We start from the raw sequence: 21,335 nt of genomic DNA, 5'->3' as shown, positions 1-21,335 counted from the left end.
TTCTAAATGCCTTCAAATGCCTTCTTCTAAAGGCCTCTGCATGCTCTTGCGACAAGGCTTTCGCAGATAGCTTTTCGCAGACAGTTGTAATTTATCGTTGAGCGGGGAGTAATAGGCGTGCGTGATGTTATTCACCGCCCACAACGCGAGGGAGCGCGAAGTCGCGAAATCGCTAGGAGTAGTTGGTGGGTGTGGTTAGTGGAGTGTTTATCCTCCGGTTACTTATAATGACTAGAACTGGAGTCGTATAGATGTACGTACTTCCTCGATCAACCGCTCTTCGTGCTGCTCCATCTTCGCTCGTGTTTTTAAAAATGGCGGTCGTGAAAACAAAACAAACCGGGAAAGTAGTGAAGCGGAAGTGCGTGTACAGCGGATGTAGAGTGGACCAATCAGAGCCCTCTTGTCTGCGAGGCTTCTGCGGTGGTCACAATTTTTGGGAGGTGCACGCAGAGCGTCTGCGAAGGTGGGGGGGCTACACAAACGCTATCTGCAGCGCCGTCTGCAAGGACTGCGTTGTCAGCATAAATTGGCCTTGACACTCCAACGCCCCCCCAAAAAAAAAAAAAAAAAAAAAAATCGGATCTGCACGATTCAGCCGTGAAAAAGGCGGCATCCGCCAAAAGGCACACCGTTTGCATCCCTGATGGGGAAAAATGTAATTAAAAAAAAAAAATTAATAAAAATAATTAGATCTTTGGACGTACGAATCGATCTTCAAGAAATAATATGCAAATCGATTCAGAATCGGAAAATCGATTTTTTTTCAACACAGCCCTGCAAATGACGTGAAAATAACGCATTTTTCAAATATGACTACTGTATAGTCTGAACTACAGTGCTAATGAACTTTGCTTTCCATGCTGGAAATAATTAAAAAAAATAAATAAATTCAGGCAATCATACATCATCCAGGTGTGATTTGGGAATTCTACAGAATAGCTTAGCTATTACTTTGGGAACAGTGACCCACTTTAAGAAAATCGGCGAGACAAAGATCTGGACTTGCTGCACCTTATTGATGAGCAGTTCCACGGCCGCGCCCCTTCAGTTTTCCACTTCCAAAACGAATCCAGCTGCCGTAACCACGTGCGTCTTTCATACAAAGCAAGCAGGAGGACTGAAATAAATGTAAACAAACTGAACGCTGGGCGTGTTAAGGCCCATGTGAGACATGCTTGCAAATTGCTTGTGCGGGAGTGTTTTCAAGGTGGAGATCTCCAGCAGTTATACTCGTTCGTACATGAAATAAATTAAAGAGTCACTATTGTAAACAAAAAACAAACAGCGGCAAGTAAGCGTAGCACTGAAACATGTACTACGAGAACAGCTGAGGAACGAATGACTCCTTGTTCTTGCTCGGAACAATATTCGCAAAGAAGACCAGTTCAGCACCTTGTTAAGAGGTTTTCTGGGCATGCCCCACCGCGAGGAGACCCCGGACACGCTGGAGAGATTACATCTCTCGGCTGGCCTGGGAACGCCTCGGTATTCTCTGATTGGTCAGGTGATCATCCTTCTATAACAGCGGCGCAGGTTTATATAAATATACTAGTTCTAACACATCATCATTGCTATAGTAACAGAGCACAGCAGAGGACGTTCTTCCTGCGGCAGATGAAGTTCTGCCAAAGGCAATGATGATGCACTTTTACACCACCGTCACTGTCTGGCGAGGGACGACTACGGCACATCGTTCACTCTGCTGAGAGGACGACAGGCTCTGTACGAGTCCAGGACCCTGAGCAGAGAGGATCGTGGGCGACCCCGCTCACCCCGGACACGCACTTTTTCAACCGTTGTGCTCTGGTAGGAGGTTGCGGTCCATTCGAACCCAAATAGGGCCCGAGACCCCACTAACCAACCTCGAACCTCACACTTAGAATCTGTGACATTAATGCACTCGGTCTCTGAACTGCCGTTTCGCACATTTCAAGGTCATTCTGTGAACCTTTACTGCGCTCATATCGTACAGCCCGGTTATTGACTTAGCCCATCACACACACACACCCCTTAAGGATTGTTTTACAATCAGGTTACACAAGCTAAAAATCACATTTAACACTTGTTTATTGTAGCCCTGTGATCGCTCTATTTACCATGCAAAAAAAAAAAATTGGTGATAACGTTATTTTTGGTGAATGTATGGCAATGTGTGTCATATTTAGCAAAATTATTCGTGTCATTTAGAAAAAATGCTTTTTTGACCACAAAAGGGATGCACTTAAATCATTCTTTATACCATAAAACACATATTTGGTTCCATATCATTGGAAACATAGTTATGTTGAATGCCAGTAAGTTTTCAGACTATTTTGATCAAATTAGTGTCAAAAAAAAGTCCTCTCCGACAGAGCTAATTTCTCAATCTAAAATAACATATCTAAAATGATTATTTTCATCCTAAAATGCGGTCAAGATATTAGAGACAACTAACACAAAGCTTACAGCCTTATATTTAAAAGCACTAGAATCACTTCATTTGTTTCTCCCAGCCCGGCTTAAAGCTACACTTAATCTTGTTATAATACAAACTATTACACACGCCTATGGGATGTTCATATGTGTATTAATTTCCAAAAGTGCAGATTTGATAGTTTGGGTTTTTTTGAATTTTGGACCCCTGTGACACAAACTTTGTACCCTGATTGTAAAGAGCAATTCCAGCGTTATGGACGTGACACTTGAACTCAAAATGGCAACAAATGACCCAGTGCATGTCTTATTGTCTCCCAGTATTTAAACAGGTGTTGGATATTTTAAGGCTGTACCATACTGGAGAAGTGATAGAACAAGAACCATTCCCATAGTACATCTAGGGCATGCCAGAAAACGCCAATAAAAGATGCGTTATGGATGTGACAGTAAGGCTACGTTCACACTGCAGGCTGAAGTGACTCAAATCCGATCTTTTCGCCCATATGTGACCTGTATCCGATCTTTTATTGACAATATGAACGACACGGATCCGATTTTTTCAAATCCGACCCAGGCCGTTTGGATATGTGGTCCTAATTCCGATTCCTATCCGCTCTTTTCATATGCGACTTCAGTCTGAACCGCCAGGTCGCATTCATCCGACTTACACGTCATCAACAAGCCACAAACGTCACTATTCTGCGCTGAAGTAGGCGGTGGGTCTCTCAAAAAAAGTTACAACAACATGGCGCATAATCACGGGCGCAGATAGAGGGGGGGACGAGTCAGATTTAAATTCACCTCGTTCGGTCCCCCCCACTTATAGAGAGGAAAAAACGTCTATGCTGTCTTTCCTTGCATAAGGCAAACCTCACGGAAAAATCAAAAGACTAATTACCATTCGGTTTATTGAGGTGCACAGCAGTGTATACATAGTTGCAACAACTCCCATAAAACAAAACAAAGACTGATATTCGGTTGGTTGAGCTGCGCAGACTGCACAGGTTGCGAGCTCGAGCTTGGTTGCTATGGTTACTAACAACAAGTTTGACAGGCATATCGGGGTTGGTTTGCTGGCAGCTTTGTCCCCCCCCAGTTTTTTGTCCCCCCCAGTTCAAAAAACGTATCTGCGCCCCTGCGCATGACATCAATGCGAGGGACGCTTCGGGCTGTGAAGGTTCTGAATCTTCTCAATGGAAGGACGCAGAGGTTAGGGAGCTGATTTCCATTTGGGGGGATGCAGCTATTCAAGCTAGATTGGATGAGTCATACCGCAACCGGGCGGTTTTACTTCCGTAAACACTGGCCATGCTCACTGCGTGTGACGTCGTCGTATCCTGCAATGCGCATGTGGAACACTTTTAGGTCGCTTTTCGTTCATACTGAGGATCACATACAAGTCGCATATATTTGTTAATGTGAACGACCTCACAAAAAAATCGGAATTGAGCATTAAGCCTTGCAGTGTGAACGTAGCGAAAAAGTATCACTTTTCTTGGGTGACTGTACATTTTTATCAAACTCTGTGAAATCTTAAACCTAATGTCGAAATGGAGATATCCATTTGATAGAGGGGTCCAAGGTGAATATTAAAAAATCTTTGTTTAAAATATTTTGTATTTCATGCAGAGTTTCGGAAGGAAAAGTCAGCGTTATGGATGTGACGAAATTCCGTTATGGATGTGACGCGTCTGAAATAGACATGGCGTATGTTTAGAAAATCAGCAATTTAACCACCATAACCCTTTGAGAAACTCTCTAAATATCAGCTAAAACTATCAAAGTTCTTAAATAATATTTAGGATGGCTATTGTTTTGCTGTTTTGTGGATTTTTGCATACATTTCTGTGGCTTGTGGCAATAATATAGAATTGTACATGATCAAAGTTGGTTTTAGCTTGGGGTTTACATTATAAGAAAGAAAGACTGACATATTAAGGCGAGGGGAACAATTCTTGTGACAAATTGGTTCAACTTATTCACATCTGTAAAATACAGGCCTAGGTGATATCTCTGGGAGTGGTTTTGATGTATTACATGTTGCTTTATTTTTGCATGGTGAGGTTGACATTTACATGGAATTGCCCAAAACAACCCTTAATAAATATGTCCATTTTTCAAACTTGTACATTTCTGAGTCTGTGTATGTAGTTCCTACTTGTCTTGGCTAAATTCTTCTCATTTTGACTATTCGGCGGCACGGTGGTGCTGTTAGTTAGTGCTGTCGCCTCACAGCAAGAAGGTCCGGGTTCGAGCCCCAGGGCCGGCGAGTGAAATATGGTCTGGAATCCGCCTATTGAATTTCTCGTAGGGGAGGTGTGGTTTACGATTGTCAACGGCCGTTTATTGGACATTGCGAATGTCTATCATTTGGCGTATACGTAGCCCATGGCCAATCATGGCAGTTGTACCCGGTGACGTAGTTAGAGCGACGAAGAAAGACTGTAACGCCAAACGCTGTTCTTTTTTTTAAAACAAACTTTCGCTCTAAACTATTCAGAACAGTGTCTAAAGCTTGATCGAAAGTTTGGTTCGTATCGCTCGCCACCATGTTAAATGTGATCTGTAAACAGTCCCAAATAAACAAGCTTCCGTTTGTCGAGTAGTACGCGTCACCGTCTTTCCACCCCTCCCCACTCTCTGATTGGCTCCCTAACTCAGGCGAGCCTTTAGACCATAGTTTCCATGCTGTCTTTTCAGATCGGAACGATTGTGCAAAGCAGCATGGGATTTCCCAGGCTAGGCGAGGGCCTTTCTGTGCGGAGTTTGCATGTTCTCCCCGTGTCCGCGTGGGTTTCCTCCGGGTGCTCCGGTTTCCCCCACAGTCCAAAGACATGCAGGTTAGGTTAACTGGTGACTCTAAATTGAGCGTAGGTGTGAATGCGAGTGTGAATGGTTGTCTGTGTCTATGACTCCGTTCAGACTGCACCCTGAAACGACCCATATCCGATTTTTTTGCCCATATGCGACCTGTATCCGATTTGTTATTGACAATCTGAACGACACAGATCCGATTTTTTCCACATGCGACCCAGGCCGCTTGGATATGTGGTCCTAATTCCGATGCATATCCGATATTTTCACATGCGACTGCAGTCTGACCGGACAGGTCGCATTCATGCGACCTACATGTCATCAACAAGAGACAAACGTCACTATTCTGCGTTGGCTAATCCCGCCTCTTTGGTGGAAAACAACAACATTTGTACAGTTTTCAGAATTTAAATAGACTTTTATAGAATTGATCAAGCTAATGGTGGATTTGGTAGGGACCTGGATGTTGATCTGTTAGCCTGATTAAATAAAACAGTTTCTATAACTGATTTATAACTTAAACCATCCTGTATTACAAGATTATAAGATTGTTCTGGAAATTTCCAGTAATTTGACACCTTCGGTCTCATTAGTCTGCTGCCCACATTAATCAGATTATTGTGTGAGTTCCGCCACCGCAACAACCACATCGCCAGGTCTCGCCTCGTCTCCATGCTTTACTTGCAAACTTGGAAGAGCGCGCTTTTTTTGTTTACGTATTACGTAGATGTGCTTATTACGTGTCAATTTGCGCATGCGGGACACTTTTGGGTCGTTTTCTATGGAAGCAATTTTGTGCCAAAATGTTCATACAATACTTTTGAAATATCAAACGAAAACGACAAATCAAAATACAAAGAGTCAGTTTTTTTAGACTGGCAAACAAATTATTCGTGTAATCGTGCAAAATATCAGTCTATTACTCTTCAGAAACCTTTTATTTTTGTTCCGCGTCTTTCTCAGTTTTGTTTGACGTAATTTATTTTGGTTGCGATTCCAGCTTTCTCGTTTGCGCTCCCTGACTTTTTGCTTGCAGTTTTGGCACAAACTTGACGTGTGGGCGGGCTGTCCAGGAATGCATTCCCATTGGCTAACTTGTGTTTGATTCAGTATCATAGTCGCCACTGAAGTCCACTCGATCCGTGTTTACCGTCAATGGATCGGTCACTCGTCAAACAGTCCGCCAGAATCCGAGTAGGGAATGGCTGAGCGTAGCTGTCAGTCAAACACAAGTTAGCCAACGCATTACAGAAAGTTCCTATCTTAAGTCAAAAGTTAAGATGGGACAGCTGTGAGATAGGATTCTTTTCAGTTTGGTATTACAGAAGCAAATCCTAACTTCATTTAGGATTCTTATCTTATCTCGAGACTTGTCCAGGGTGAACCCCGCCTTTCGCCCGTAGTCAGCTGGGATAGGCTCCAGCTTGCCTGCGACCCTGTAGAAGGATAAAGCGGCTAGAGATAATGAGATGAGATCTTATCTCGAGTTAGGATTCCTAAATAACCGATCGAAACATCTATGATCGCCTTTAATGTCTGTTACCTAGCAACGAAAGCTACACCGTGTCTCGTGAAGTAACGTCCAGTGATCTCTGGCTAGCTGCTACAACAGAAACAATACCCTGCTACAAGTGACGACTTGACACGAGACAGCAAGAGACGTAAACAGTATGGACAAACAACGACGGGCTTTAAATTTTAAACCGGAAGAAATTTAAACATTATAACCGGGAGAGCCCCATGTCGACGAGTCGGCCTCTCTAAATCTGGCCGCAGTTTATCAGCTAACTGTATGATCATAGCCCGGGGTAACCGGTAGCGATTTATCAAAGTTTTGTCATCAAACCTTAAAACGTCGTTTTGGTCTACCAACTGCCTTTCAATAAACAAATTCCGGTTACGTTGTTGTCGCCTCAAAAGCAAAATACCTGCCATTCTGTCTAATAGTAGACTACTAGCTGATTTATACAGTAAAAATGACAGTTAGGACAGCGGTGGGGATATCCTCAAGTTAGGACGGGTATTTAAGAATTTTTTAGAAGTCAGGATGCTTCTGTAATACACTTTTCTTAACTTGAGATAGGATAGGACAACAGAGTTAGGAACGGCTGTTCTGTAATAGCCTTTTCCTAAATATGATCCTAAAGTGCCGTTGCCACGGGAACCGGACAGATAAGATGAGATTCTCAAGTTAGGAACTTTCTGTAATGCGGCCCCTGGCACGGGAAGTTTGTGCAAAAAGTCAGGGAGCGCAAACGAGAAAGCTGGAATCGCAACCAAAATAAATTACGTCAAACAAAACTGAGAAAGACGCGGAACAAAAATAAAAGGTTTCTGAAGAGTAACAGACTGATATTTTGCACGATTACACGAATAATTTGTTTGCCAGTCTTAAAAAAAAAAAAAAATCGACTTTTTGTTCTTTTTTTGTATTTTCATTTGTTTGATATTTCAAAAGTATTGGATGAACATTTTGGCACAAAATTGATTCCATAGTTTTCCGTTCATATTGGAGATCGCATACAAGTCTCATAATTGGTAATGTGAACGGCCTAACAAAAAAAAAATCGGATTTCACAACAAATCGGATATGGGTCGTTTCAGGTTGCAGTGTGAACGTAGTGTCTGTGTCAGCCCTGTGATGACCTGGCGACTTGTCCAGGGTGAACCCCGCCTTTCACCCGTAGTCAGCTGGGATAGGATCCAGCTTGCCTGCGACCCTGTAGAACAGGATAAAGCGGCTACAGATAATGAGATGAGATAATGAGATGAGATCACCTTGTGACTCCACTTCCTCTCCCCACCCTGTTGTGGATTAATTTCCTACAGCAGCACAACACTGTTTTATTGCTTTATGCTTATACACACACACGACTGTAGAGATTTTTTTCTCCTCAGTTGGTTATATTTTTGAGATTGCAAACACAAAAACGAGAGAGAGAGAGAGAGAGAGAGAGAGAGAGAGAGAGAGAGAACCCCACTCAGGTCTGGGCAGTGACCGGATCACTGCTTGGACCCCGATGATCGCTGCTGCTAGTCAGTCCAGTCGTTGTGCTAAAACGGGTTAGCGCGCTCATTCCTCCGAAAGGAAAACTACAATAAAGCTCTACAGCTTCGAAACAAGCTTTTTTTTTTTAAATACATGTCTACTTATTTGTTAAAAAAAAGGAGGTTAGAAGGCGTTTGAGGCGCTTTAACCAGAAACAGTAACTAAAAACAAACAAAGCTAGCTAAGTAAGCTAGGCCACTCACTGATGGATGACGTTTCCACAAGGCCGAATCCCAAACGCGTCATTACGGCCTATATAGGCTGCCTACTACACAATAGGGTCCACACCCGACCTAGTGCACTACACTGTCCGACAGAGAGCTGTTTGGGACTCGGACCTCACCTCAGCGTTGAGAATTCGGTTCAACACACAGCTCAGCTTCTCTCACTGACTCGTTACGGTTATTAAACCGGTTCCTTTGTGATCATCTGCAAACTATTTCGCTGGCTAACCAGCTAACTTACCTGCAAGTTGTTGTTGGCAGCCATAGGGGCTGAGAAAATACAACAATCTTCGGCGTTTTTTTCTGCTCGTCTTTAAAACGAAAAAAAATAATAAAGTAGTATGATTGATAGTTTCAGAATGCTATAATAAAGCACTAAGACGAAGCGAGCTCGTTTTCTTTTCGGCGTTGTTATTTAAATCCTGCCGAATAATGGAGAAGAAAACTTCCGCGTTAAAAATGTCGAATGTCACTTCCGCCTACGACAATCACGTGTGAGGAAAAATGCCGTGACGTCATGTAATAAGCCCCGCCCACTCGGCCGGTACACCTTTTGGAGCTGAGCCTCAAGCTGCATCAGGGATTATTTTATTTTATTTTCTTTCAATCATAGAGATAAAGTGATAAATAATGCGAGATGATGGAATCTGAAAACGCTTTCCGATACTCAAATGTTAAAATGTCTGGTTTGTTGTTTTTACCTGAATAATGCTCATGTCATGAATGTTAGGATTTTGTTTTCGCTTTATAATCCATACATCAGCTTCAGTCTTTTTTGAAGCACAAATGATGAGCCGTTCCACCGAATCGGTGCCGTTTCCGTCCCTAGAAAATTATATGTATAAATGCACATTAAAATCTCATCTGATCTCATTATCTCTAGCCGCTTTATCCTGTTCTACAGGGTCGCAGGCAAGCTGGAGCCTATCCCAGCTGACTACGGGCGAAAGGCGGGGTACACCCTGGACAAGTCGCCAGGTCATCACAGGGCTGACACATAGACACAGACAACCATTCACACTCACATTCACACCTACGCTCAATTTAGAGTCACCAGTTAACCTAACCTGCATGTCTTTGGACTGTGGGGGAAACCGAAGCACCCGGAGGAAACCCACGCGGACAACATGCAAACTCTGCACAGAAAAGCCCTCGCCGGCCACGAGGCTCAAACCCGGACCTTCTTGCTGTGAAGCGACAGCGCTAACCACTACACCACCGTGCCGCCCGCACATTGATCTGATTTCAAATTTAAGATATATAATTGTAAGGATTAATAAAAACTACCTAAAACACTGAAAAATAGCACGTGTTACCTGTCCCCGCACTCTAACTTTATACTTAACTATGAAATATTATGATTAAAATCCTTCAGAAACAGTATTTCTTTTGCACTGTTGTGTGACTCCATATCCTATCCATGGTTTAAATATATTTTTTTCATAAAAAATCCACAATATCTCAGTTAAAATACACATTTTAGTCGTGTCCCTGGGTTTTCACTCAGTCCTGTTACCCAAACATATTACCCCATCTGACAAATTTGGAACATTCCATAAATCACATGCTCAACAGGAAGTTACATCAGTTGTGTCTTCTGAAGGCCATGGGAAGACCAAAAGTTAGTTCTCTCATTTACTTTTCTGTATATTTGATGATTTTTTAACTTTGACTGATAAGGTCAATGTCAACATACTGTTCTGTTACTTAAATTATTTCTTAGATGATATTTGTTTATTTTAAAAATGCAGATTTTTGGTAAATGTGTTAAGTGTGATCATGCTATTAGCGATGACGCCATGTGGCTTAATTCCATGGATTAGCTAATCCTAGGCTAAAAACTCAGTCCTGTTACTCAGAGTTTTGATAACAGGACTGAAAAAAATGCAGCCATCTTTGACTTCCAAACCTTGTAATGTAGCCTGAGGTTGACCAATACACATTTTGAATAGTTGTGTGTGTTATTATAATCAGTGTTGAAAAGATATAACAAATTAAGTTTAATTTGGGAGTGGTACAAAAAGCAAAATGGCACCCATTCGGTGGAATGTCCCTGATATATTTATTGGAGGGAAAAAAAATTAATCAGAAAAAATGACCGGTCTTCCTGCCAAAGTTACTCTTATTACACGGATTTTTGCTCGAAGATGTAGCTGTGCAGTTATTATTATTAAAAAGCAGGCTCTGACTGGTTACCTAGTCCTCATTATTTGGACATTCCTTTCTTTTTTAGATCAGAAACAAATAAATTTTGCACCAAAACGGACTCATTTTATTCCTTCAACAGAAAAAAAAGCAGACACTTTGGTGTGTGATCATATCCATCTTCCAAAAAACAAAAGAATCCTGTTTTTTGTGATATAAATAAAAAAAAACTACAAATTCACCAGTTATCCTCAGAAATTAGACGCGTTCGTTCCAAACACAAGCCTGCAGTCGTTTTAATGTGTAAAAGCTATGAATTACGTTTCATTAAGAACACGGCCTGTGGACGTGAGACACTGCAGAAAAACTCCTCAACACCAGCAGGAGAATCCTGAGAGAGTTAGCTTTAAAAGAGGCCACAGAAGAAAGATCCAAGGATAAACGTGGGTGTAGCTGACATCATTAGTGTGACTCATCGTATACAAAGCTGAACACCGATTGGCTGATCACACACAAGGTTCGTCATCAGGTCAGCTTATCAGGATGTCAGATCAACAAGTGTGAGATTGTTCCTTGTCACACTGTATACGATCCCGATAAACAGTGTCACAGGCTGTGTGAGATAATGTGTGTGTTTCCTCATGCTGATGACCAGTCACTGTGTACAAAACCGTCACGTGTGCTACAACCCTAATTCCAAAAAAGTTGGGACACTGTGTAAACTGTAAATAAAAACAGAATGCAAAGATTTGCAAATCACGGAAACCCTATATTTCATTGAAAATGGTACAAAGACAACATATCAAATGTTGAAACTGAGAAATTTTATTGGTTTTTTTGCTCATTTTGAATTTGATGTCAGCAACACATTTAAAAAAAGTTAGGACAGGGGCGTGTTTACCACTGTGTTGCATCACCTCTACTTTCGGGAAGCCATGGCCTCATGGTTAGAGAAGCAGCTTTGGGACCAAACGGTTGCCAGTTTGATTCCCTAGACCAGCAGGAATGGCTGAAGTGCCCTTGAGCAAGGCACCTAACCTCCGACTGCTCCCCAGGCTACTCTGGGTATGTTGTACGTCACTCTGAATAAGAGCATTCGCTAAATAAATGTAATGTAATGTACTTTTAGCAACACTCTGTAAACGTTTGGGAACTGAGACGAACAATTGCTGTAGTTTTGAAAGAGGAATGTTGTCCCATTCTTGCCTGATATGCAATTTCAGTTGCTCAACAGTTTGGGGTCTCACATCTTTGTCGTATTTTGCGCTTCATAATGCACCAAATGTTTTAAATCGGAGACAGGTCTGGACTGCAGCAGGCCAGTTTAGCACCCAGACTCTCTTACTACAAAGCCATGCAGTTTTAATCTGTGCAGAAAGCGGTTTGGCGTTGTCTTGCTGAAAGAAGGAAGGCCTTCCCGAAAAAAAATGTGTCTGGATGGCAGCATATTGCTCTGAAATGTGTATATATCATTCAGCATTAATGGAACCTTCCCAGATGTACAAGCTACCCATGTCATGTGCACTAACGCCCCTTCATACCATCACAGATGATGAATGCTTTTGAGCTGTGCGCTGATAACAAGCCGGATGGTCCCTCTCCTCTTTAGCCTGGAGGACGTGGTGGCCATGATTTCTAAAAAGAATTTCTACTTTTGATTCGTCAGACCTCGGGACAGTTTTCCACTTCGCCTCAGTCCATCGTAAAAGAGCTCGGGCCCAGAGAAGGTTCTGGATATTGCTTATATCTGGTTTTAACTTGCGTTTGTGGACGCAGTAATGAAGTGTTTTCACAGACGACGGTTTTCTGAAGTGTTCCTGAGCCCATACAGTGATTTCCACTACAGACACGTGTCTGCTTTTAATGCAGTCTGTCCTGAGGGACTGAAGATCACAGGCATCCGATGTCAGTTTTCAATCTTGTCTCTTGCAGACAGAGATTTCTCCAGATTCTCTGAATCTTTTAATGATATTATGGGCCACAGATTATGTGATCCTCAAATTCTTTGCAGTTTTACCTTGAGGAATGTTATTCTTAAATTGTTGCACTGTTTGCCCACGCAGTCTTTCACAGAGCAGTGCACCCCGCCCCATCTTTACTGTACTTCTGAGAGACTCCGCCTCTCTGGGATGCTTGTTTTATACTTAATCATGTTACTGACCTGCTGCCAATCAACCTAATTGTTTTGGGGGTTTTTTAGCATTACACAACTTTTTCTTTTGTTTTGTTGCCCCTGTACCAATTTTTTGAAATGTGTTGCTGACATCAAATTCAAAATGAGCAAATATTTTTCAAAAAACAATAAAATTTCTCAGTTTCAACATTTGATATGTTGTCTTTGTATTATTTGCAATGAAATATAGGGTTTCCTTGATTTGCAAATCTTCACATTGTTTTTATGTACAGTTTACACAGCGTCCCAACTTTTTTGGAATTGGGGTTGTACAAAGACGAGCGGAAAAGCACATGGACAATTTAAACAGTTGTGATGAATCCTAGGATGGTCATTATTACTGATGAAAATGAAGCATTCAGTGCTTTAAAAAAAAAAGAACAATTTATATATTACAGATCAATTTCCAAGAAGACCAAGTACAGAGGAGCTCTGAAACCTGGATATTCTCCAGTCTGGGGAGATATCTGGCAACGCTTTGTGATTTCAAGACTGCAAGTGACAGGAAAAGAATGACACACACCCAGAGATTAATTTCTTTACATAACAAACAGACTGTGTGTTTATGAGTAATCACTGGTCCAGATTTATTCTAATTACACAAAAACATGAGTAGTAAAGAAAAATAATTTGTTTTTTACCTCCACCAAGGAGGTTATGTTTTCGGTAGCGTTGGTTTGTGTTTGTTTGTTGGTTGGTTTGTCTGTTAGCAACATTACGGAAAAAGTAATGAACGGATTGCTCTGAAATTTTTTCCAGAGGGCACAAGTAACAATCCATTGAATTCTGGCGGTGATCCGGATCACCTTCTGGATCCCGGATTTTTTTAAAGGATTAATTTTTTCCCCATTGAAATGAATGGGCGCGCGACGCAAAAAACAGATTTTTCCTTCTGTAGGCCAAACCGTAAGGTGTAAAGTCATGAAACTTGGTACACTGATAGAGGAGTGGACCCTGAGTGATTTTATCAAGTTTCATGTTGGTACGTCTCACGCTGTAGCGCCACCAACTGATCACAGTCTTACATGCGTTCATGCACGTAACTTTTGATCCGTATGTCCGATTTTCATAAGTCTGGCGCCGTTGGAATCCTTGGAGCTAGACGATTCCAACGCATCCTATGACGTCATTCTCCGCCTAATTAGATTTTCCGCCATTTTGAATTTTGTCCAAAGTGAAGGTAGAGTGACCCTGGCCGCATGTTTTGTCCGATCATCACGAAACTTGGCACACATGATCTCCAGTCCATTCGTTTCACTCTCATACGTCGCAGCGTTCGCCCGTGGCAGCCAATCAAAATCGATGGCGAAGCCACCAAACAGGAAGTGAGCTCATATCACGGAAACGCTTTGACTTATCAAGACCATCTTTAGTGGCATGACTTTGGACACCATCCAAACTACCCTCATCAAATATGGTGTCATTTGGCCACTAGGGTGCGCCACAATTAGCAAAAACGTATGGGTCATTCCATGCCAAATCAACAAATATCTGAAATTTATGCTCGACCATCTCAGATTTCAATGAAATTTGGAGGGCTCAGAGATACTATTAAAAGAAGTTAATCCCCAAAATTTGAGATTCCTATCTCCAACGGTTTCAGAGATACAGGCATTTGAATTTTTTTGTTTTTTTGCATTTTGCTCAAAACATAGATATTTCAAAGTGTAATATAATCTTTATTATGCAAGATAGAAACCTAAAATTTTGCACAGAGAGACTCAATGTCTTGTACTACAAGCTTCAACTTAGAATTTCAGTGGTCATTGTATATTAGATGGTGATTTTAACAAGGAAATTAAAAAGACAAATTTGCATTTTTTGCATTTTTAATTCATTCTGGAAGCTTGCCTGTGGCAGTAATGCTTAAACTAAGAATGTTATTCAAATCTACACAGAAATATCTACCAATTTCAGTTTTACCAAGTCTCCACTATTCCTAGTTTGTCTGTAATAGGGTTTTGAAATTCACCGATTTCTAAAACATGCCATTTTCAGTAGCATGGATTCCAATGTGGGATAGCAGTTAGGAACTTGTAAATTTTTTTTTCAGTAATCTCCTAGACCCATATTTTATATTTCCAAGTTTTTGTTCTGTGTCTCTCAAGTATTTCTGAGCTACAGGTGTTTAAAAAATCCATTTTTTCCAAATTCGAATTTTTGATATTATTTCCATTTTATTGATGATTAAGGACTGATAAATACAACTAAATGATTTGTATAGATAAGGAAACATTTTACTTGTGTTCATGTCACAGAAATATGGTTTTAAAAATATCATTTTGAAATAAGCTAAATAATATATGAACATTTCACATTTTTCAGTAAATATATATATAAAAACTAAAGAAGTCAGTCATTTTTCATATAAATCACTTAACTTACAATTTCTTTTGTATGTTAGTTTATGGCAGTCAGAATCTTTCTTTAGTCCAATTCCTATAGAACAGGGAGGAAGTTCAGCCATTTCTAGATGTCTAAGAACAAACTCATTTATACTGATCTCAAATTGAAAGCAACTACAATTAAATTCCCTAGTCAACTATTCAAAATATCAAAATATTCAGTTAATAACATTGGTAAATTTTCTCAGTGCTCTGTATTACAATGTATTTAATATAATCCAAGCAATATAATGTTATCTGAACAAGTATGCGGTTTACAGACTCTAAAACTATAAGATATGAGCCACCTGTTCTGTTATCAAAGGTCACCTATTGTGCTGTGTTGATATTGATAAGGCTGGCTGTTGACTGGTACACAATAGCTGGTCATTGATTGCTAATGTTACACAGTCTTAGATTAAAATCAATTCACAAATAATTAATACTGAGTATTAATTGAAATTTTATTTAAAATTGAGGAAGAAACATGTCTCCTAACCTACTTGAGCCTTATTGAAGCATTTATTAACCCTCAAATATCAGTTATATGAAAATATATAAAAAATTCGAATTTGGTGAAAATGGATTTTTTAAACCCTTGTAGTTTAAAAATACTTGAGAGACACAGAACAAAAATTTGGAAATATAAAATATGAGTCTTGGGGATTACTGAAAAAAATTTACAAGTTCCTAACTACTATCCCACATTGGATTTCTTGCTACTGAAAATGGCATGTTTTAGAAATCGGCGAATTTCAAAACCCTATTACAGACAAACTAGGAATAGTGGAGACTTGGTAAAACTGAAATTGGTAGATATTTCTGTGTAGATTTGAATAACATTCTTAGTTTAAGCATTACTGCCACAGGCAAGCTTCCAGAATTAATTAAAAATGCAAAAAATGCAAATTTGTCTTTTTAATTTCCTTGTTAAAATCACCATCTAATATACAATGACCACTGAAATTCTAAGTTGAAGCTTGTAGTACAAGACATTGAGTCTCTCTGTGCAAAATTTTAGGTTTTTATCTTGCTTAATAAAGATTATATTACACTTTGAAATATGTATGTTTTGAGCAAAAAACAAAAAAATTGAAAAATTCAAATGCCTGTATCTCTGAAACTATTGGTGATAGGAAGTTCAAGTTTTGGGGATTAACTTCTTTTAATAGTATCTCTGAGCCCTCCAAATTTCATTGAAATCTGAGATGGTCGAGCATAACCTCTTGTTGATTTGGCACCCGTATTTTGGCTCATATCTCAGAAACGCTTTGATGTATCAAGACCATATTTGTTGAGATGGCTTGGCACCAGTTCATGTACCCTCATCAAATTTGGTGTCATTTGGCCACTAGGGGGCCCCACTATGAGCAAAGATGTGTTTTGGGTCATATCTCTTTACGGATTTAGAATTACATCTACATTTTCATGTTAGTGATGCTCTGGGATGTCCCTGTAAAGAACCTTGCCAGCCTGTCATCTCCGTATGAGAATCCGCCTTATGTCTTGGCCAAACTTTCGCGTGTTGACACAAAACTTGTCGTGTGGGCGTGCGGTCGCCTCTCTTGCCGGGTCACCATGGTGGCATGCCTGAGCAAGCACACTTTCGCATTTTCTCTGGAAATGCATTCTAGTTATTATTATTACCTCCACCAAGGAGGTTTTCGGTAGCGTTTGTTTGTTTGTTTGTTGGTTGGTTTGTCTGTTAGCAACATTACGGAAAAAGTAATAAACGGATTGCTCTGAAATTTTTTTCCAGAGGTGTGACTGGGCACAAGTAACAATCCATTAAATTTTGGCGGTGATCCGGATCACCTTCTGGTTCCCGGAATTTTTTTAAAGGATTCTTGGCGGAGGTCTGCGCTCTCCGAGTGCTTTTCTAGTTAAATTCTGTTTTTAGCAGCTGGTTTAAACTTTCCCTTCCGGCCACTTTAATAGGAACTTGTTCTTGATTCTAAGATCCCTGTTCTTGGCTGCAGGAGTGGAACCCAGTGTGGTCTTCTCTTTTTGTTGCATGCTGAGATGCTTTTCTGCTCACCACAGTTGTAAAGAGTGATTATACGAGTTGCTATATCCTTCCTGGCAAAAAAGCTCGAACCACCTCGAATCTGTCCATTTACCTCTGACCTCTCTTATCAACAAGGCGCTTGTTTCCACCCACAGAACCGTCGCTCACTCACTGTTTTTTGTTTTTCACACCATTCTGTGTAAACTCGAGACTGTTGTGCGTGAAAACCCCAGGAGATCAGCAGTTTCTGGTGAACAATCAAACCAGTCCATCTGGCTCAAACCAAGACCCATACTTCAAACCAGTGAAAGAAAGTCACACTTTGAGATCACAATTTTTCCCATTCTGGTGTTTGAACAGTGTGAACATTAACTGAAGCTCTTGATTTGGATCTGCACGATCTGATGCCTTGTGCTGCTGTATGGGTGTTCCTAATAAAGTGGTCCATTTTAAATGTCGACATGTTGAATAATCATATTTGGTTTACTGTCATCTTATAATAGGAAGCACTACATGAAAGTGACTATATTCAGGATAATTTTGCATTTTTCTGCACCGTACCTCTGCCAGGAGGTTATGACGTGGCCATAGATGGAGATTTAAGTAATACAATGACCATAAAGTCAATACGGGAAGTATGAACGAACGCGCGCGCACACACACACACACAGGCTGAGTGATGAAGATAAATCTATATGCATATACGGTACTGTGCAAAAGTCTTAGCCCCCCTTTTCATCCCAACTTTATCGATTTCTATTTTATGACTTCTACATTATCGAGTCACAACATTACAAAAACATTTTAGAGTTCCAAGCGTTCGTTTTTCTCCAGCCCAAAATTAAACGTTACAGAAAAAAAAAGTTTGCATCTGAGCAGAATATTCCATCCACGAGACAGCACTTTTCAGATTAAAAAAAGAAAACATAATGAAGGCTACTGGGTTTTGGGGCAAAATTAAAGCTACACTGACTTTCAAATTTTTCAAGCGGAGGTCATAAAAAGAATTTTCCGACACCGTTATTTTTGTTCAGTGGACCGAAAGCTACTGAATTCGAATTAGCCCAGGAGTAATAGGGTTATACCCGGAACAAATTAGTAACAAGCTGAAAATTTCAGAATACCTTTAGGAATAACATACTAAAAGTCCCCGGAAATCCCCCTTGTGCTCTCTGAGAAATTCAAGATGGCATCCAAAATGGCCGCCAAATGGAGATCTGCCCATATCTCAGGCCCAAAACAAAATATTAATGCAATTAAAAGGTCAGAATACATGTTTTGTAGGGTAGGAGAGTAAATTCCAACGTGTGTATTAATTACATTGTGTATTAACATTATATAATAACAATGTACACATTATTATAACAGTATATTTGTGTATAATGTGTTCGCTTGCCATGTCTGGTTAGATTGTCATATTTTTGGCACTTCACCAGTTCACATTTATGAATGTGCACAGTACTATGAATGTGTGTAGGTTTCATCCAGTCCGATCCTTGAATCAAGTATCAATCTTGAAACGCCCTGGCCCATAAATTCACATCCAAGAAGAAATAACAATGACTGTTATGACAAAATAATCGTTATGGTATCATGAAGATATCTCATATGTTTTTGAAATGGCTTCAGTTCTTAATGGTTTAGGACTAATAATTACAGACTTATAATTGTAAATCTATACATGTGCTATTTAATGTACACTACCGATTATAGAGTGTGGATCCATTGGTTACTCGTTCACTCCGTATCATCCTATTCTGTTCACAAAACAACAAACACAATTACTAGGGGTTGGAGCACTTATTTTCATTAATATTAATTAAAGTAAATTGGTGGTGTAAAATGAAAAATGGTATGTTAAAAGGTCATGCTGAGTTTAGTCATTTTTTGTCCGAACACACTGGCATTGCTAGTAGTAAAGACTGGCGCTAGAAACTCAAAGATGAATTTTTTTCCACCCTTAAACAAGCTTGAATAAATTCCCTACTTCATTGATGGTACAACAAAGGTCCAAGCATTACAACTGAGGCACTGAGAAGTGTTTAAGTCTACTCATTGTTTATAAGCAAGAGCTTTTATTGAGGCAGACCTTTTTGTCATGAAAGTCGGCGGAATGTTGAAGAAGTGTACTGAAACAGCTTGCCATTGTAGTTTTAGAAGATAGAGTTCTCAAATTTAATTTCCCTTTAATATTTTATCAAAGCTTAAAGATGCACTAAATATTAAGGAAATTGATGTCTAATTGTTGTCTTACATTATGTTCATGTATGTAGGTAGCCTACTAAGCTAATCTGTCAATCATGTCAACCATCAAATTCCATGTAATTTCCACATTAATGAATCTTGGTTAATTTTAATTTTAACAGTGTGACAATGGTGAATTTGCATTGCTTGTATGAGAGAACATATAATTTAACATTTTAATTGCATTTATATTATGTTTTATCCCTGAGATATTGAAAAATCCCCAATCGGCAGCCATTTTGGACGCCATCTTGAATTTCTCAGAGAACACAAGGTGGATTCCCGGGGACTTTTAGTATGTTATTCCAAAGGGTATTCTGAACATATTCTGAAAAATTCAGCTTGTTACTAATTTGTTCCGGGTTGGACTCAATTTTGAGCTAATGCTCTTGGGCTAAATCACAGACTTCCAGTTTTATTATTATTATTTTTTTAAATAGAACAATTAATTAATTTAAAACCACGTGGTCCTAAATTCTCCACTATTTTTTTCTGCTTCACCATGACCCAATTCAAGATACTACATCAGACATCACGTGGTGGGTTTTCCCTGTTTGGACAAGGCATCGTGGGATATAAATTTGAAACAGGAGAGAAAAATGGAGGATGTGAGTGTGCGAATGAAACGTGAAAGACCGACTACGGTTACGAAAAGTGAGAAGAAAAGACGTTGTTATATATGAAGGAAAGGAAACGCAGGACCAAACTAATAAATATCAGCGCTCAGCGACCACCTCGGTGTGATCAGCTGTTCGTTTAGCGACAGAACAAAGGCAAACCTGCGCATGCGCGCGCACACACACAGACTTCCTCTGTCTGCTTGGCTGCATGATTTCATGCACATTATTTGCCTTAATCCCCTCAAATTAAAAAACTTCCCAGCCACAGAACGGCCTGATATTTTGTGAGACATTACAGAAATAAACCTATATCACAATGACCACATTTCAGAGGGAACTAAATTTCACTGATTTTATGAAATCGAAAGGCCGACTAGTTTTAAGAAGCGAGTGCGACGGTCAGAGTGTCCAGAAGAACTGTAGCTGGTTCTGGAAGATGCTCAGTAAAACCTACAGCTAATTTCCTTAGAAGACTGCACTCACTGGATCTGAGACTACTATTTTTTTTAAAAGCAAAGGGTCGTCTCACACCAAATATTGACTTTATTTCATTTATTATGGCTTATTGATTACTGTAAGCCTATATATATATATATATATATATATATATATATATATAGTGGCAGCGGGGGCGTGGCCAAGTGCCGGTCTTTGACCGGAGGGCGGAGTCAGGGAAGGTAAGTGGCAGAATCACTGCACCTAATGCCAATTAACCTGTGTTTGTGTGTCTGTCCCAGTGACCACGCCCTATATAAGGAGAGAGAGAGCAGAGGAAGGGAGCTCTCTCCCCAACCAGACGACTGATGTGTGTGTGCGCGTGTCTGTGTGGCTGGGAGATTGTGTTGACTGGAAAGTGTCACAATAAAGAGTTTTTGCAACTCAGTTCTGGCCTGCCGTACTTCTGTGCTCCACCCACCCGCTCAAAGTCTTACAGTGGTTCTGAAACCCGGGAACGAGCACAGAAGAGAACAGCCCCATGGAGTCCTCCCCCTTCGCGGACCTGATCCACGCCCTCGCCATGGCCCAACAGAGCCAGCACCAGGCGCTGGTCGCCCTCCAAAAGGAGCAAGCGCAAAGGTTCAAGGCCCTGGTGCTGGCACAACAGGAAGATCGTCAGGCGTTCCGGCACCTCCTCACGTCGGCGGGGTCCACCACCTCCACTGCTGTGGGCCCTCCCCACCTCACCCTAACGAAGATGGGCCCGCACTACGACCCCGAGGCCTTCCTAGCGCTCTTCGAGCAAGCAGCAGAGGCCT

At 40.5% G+C, this 21,335-nt stretch overlaps 1 protein-coding gene across 2 annotated transcripts in view; it reads right to left on the bottom strand.

Annotated features, from left to right (window-relative positions):
- vps4b (vacuolar protein sorting 4 homolog B) overlaps positions 1-21,335 on the bottom strand; it is a 51,332-nt gene that overhangs the window by 16,377 nt on the left and 13,620 nt on the right. The window contains exon 1 of one of the 2 annotated variants that reach the window (XM_060928319.1): positions 8,747-8,987. The exons of the other annotated variant lie outside the window; for it this stretch is intronic. Within the exon in view, the coding sequence (XP_060784302.1) occupies positions 8,747-8,770 (24 nt within the window). The 5' untranslated portion in view covers positions 8,771-8,987. Of the gene's footprint in view, positions 1-8,746; positions 8,988-21,335 lie in introns of those variants that run through there. 2 annotated transcript variants of the gene reach the window in all.

Source organism: Neoarius graeffei, chromosome 1, assembly GCF_027579695.1.
Source record: "Neoarius graeffei isolate fNeoGra1 chromosome 1, fNeoGra1.pri, whole genome shotgun sequence".
In the NCBI taxonomy this organism is placed as follows: Eukaryota; Metazoa; Chordata; class Actinopteri; order Siluriformes; family Ariidae; genus Neoarius; species Neoarius graeffei.
Note: the sequence above shows the minus strand (reverse complement) of the source record. Positions and strands in the feature narration are given on the sequence as shown.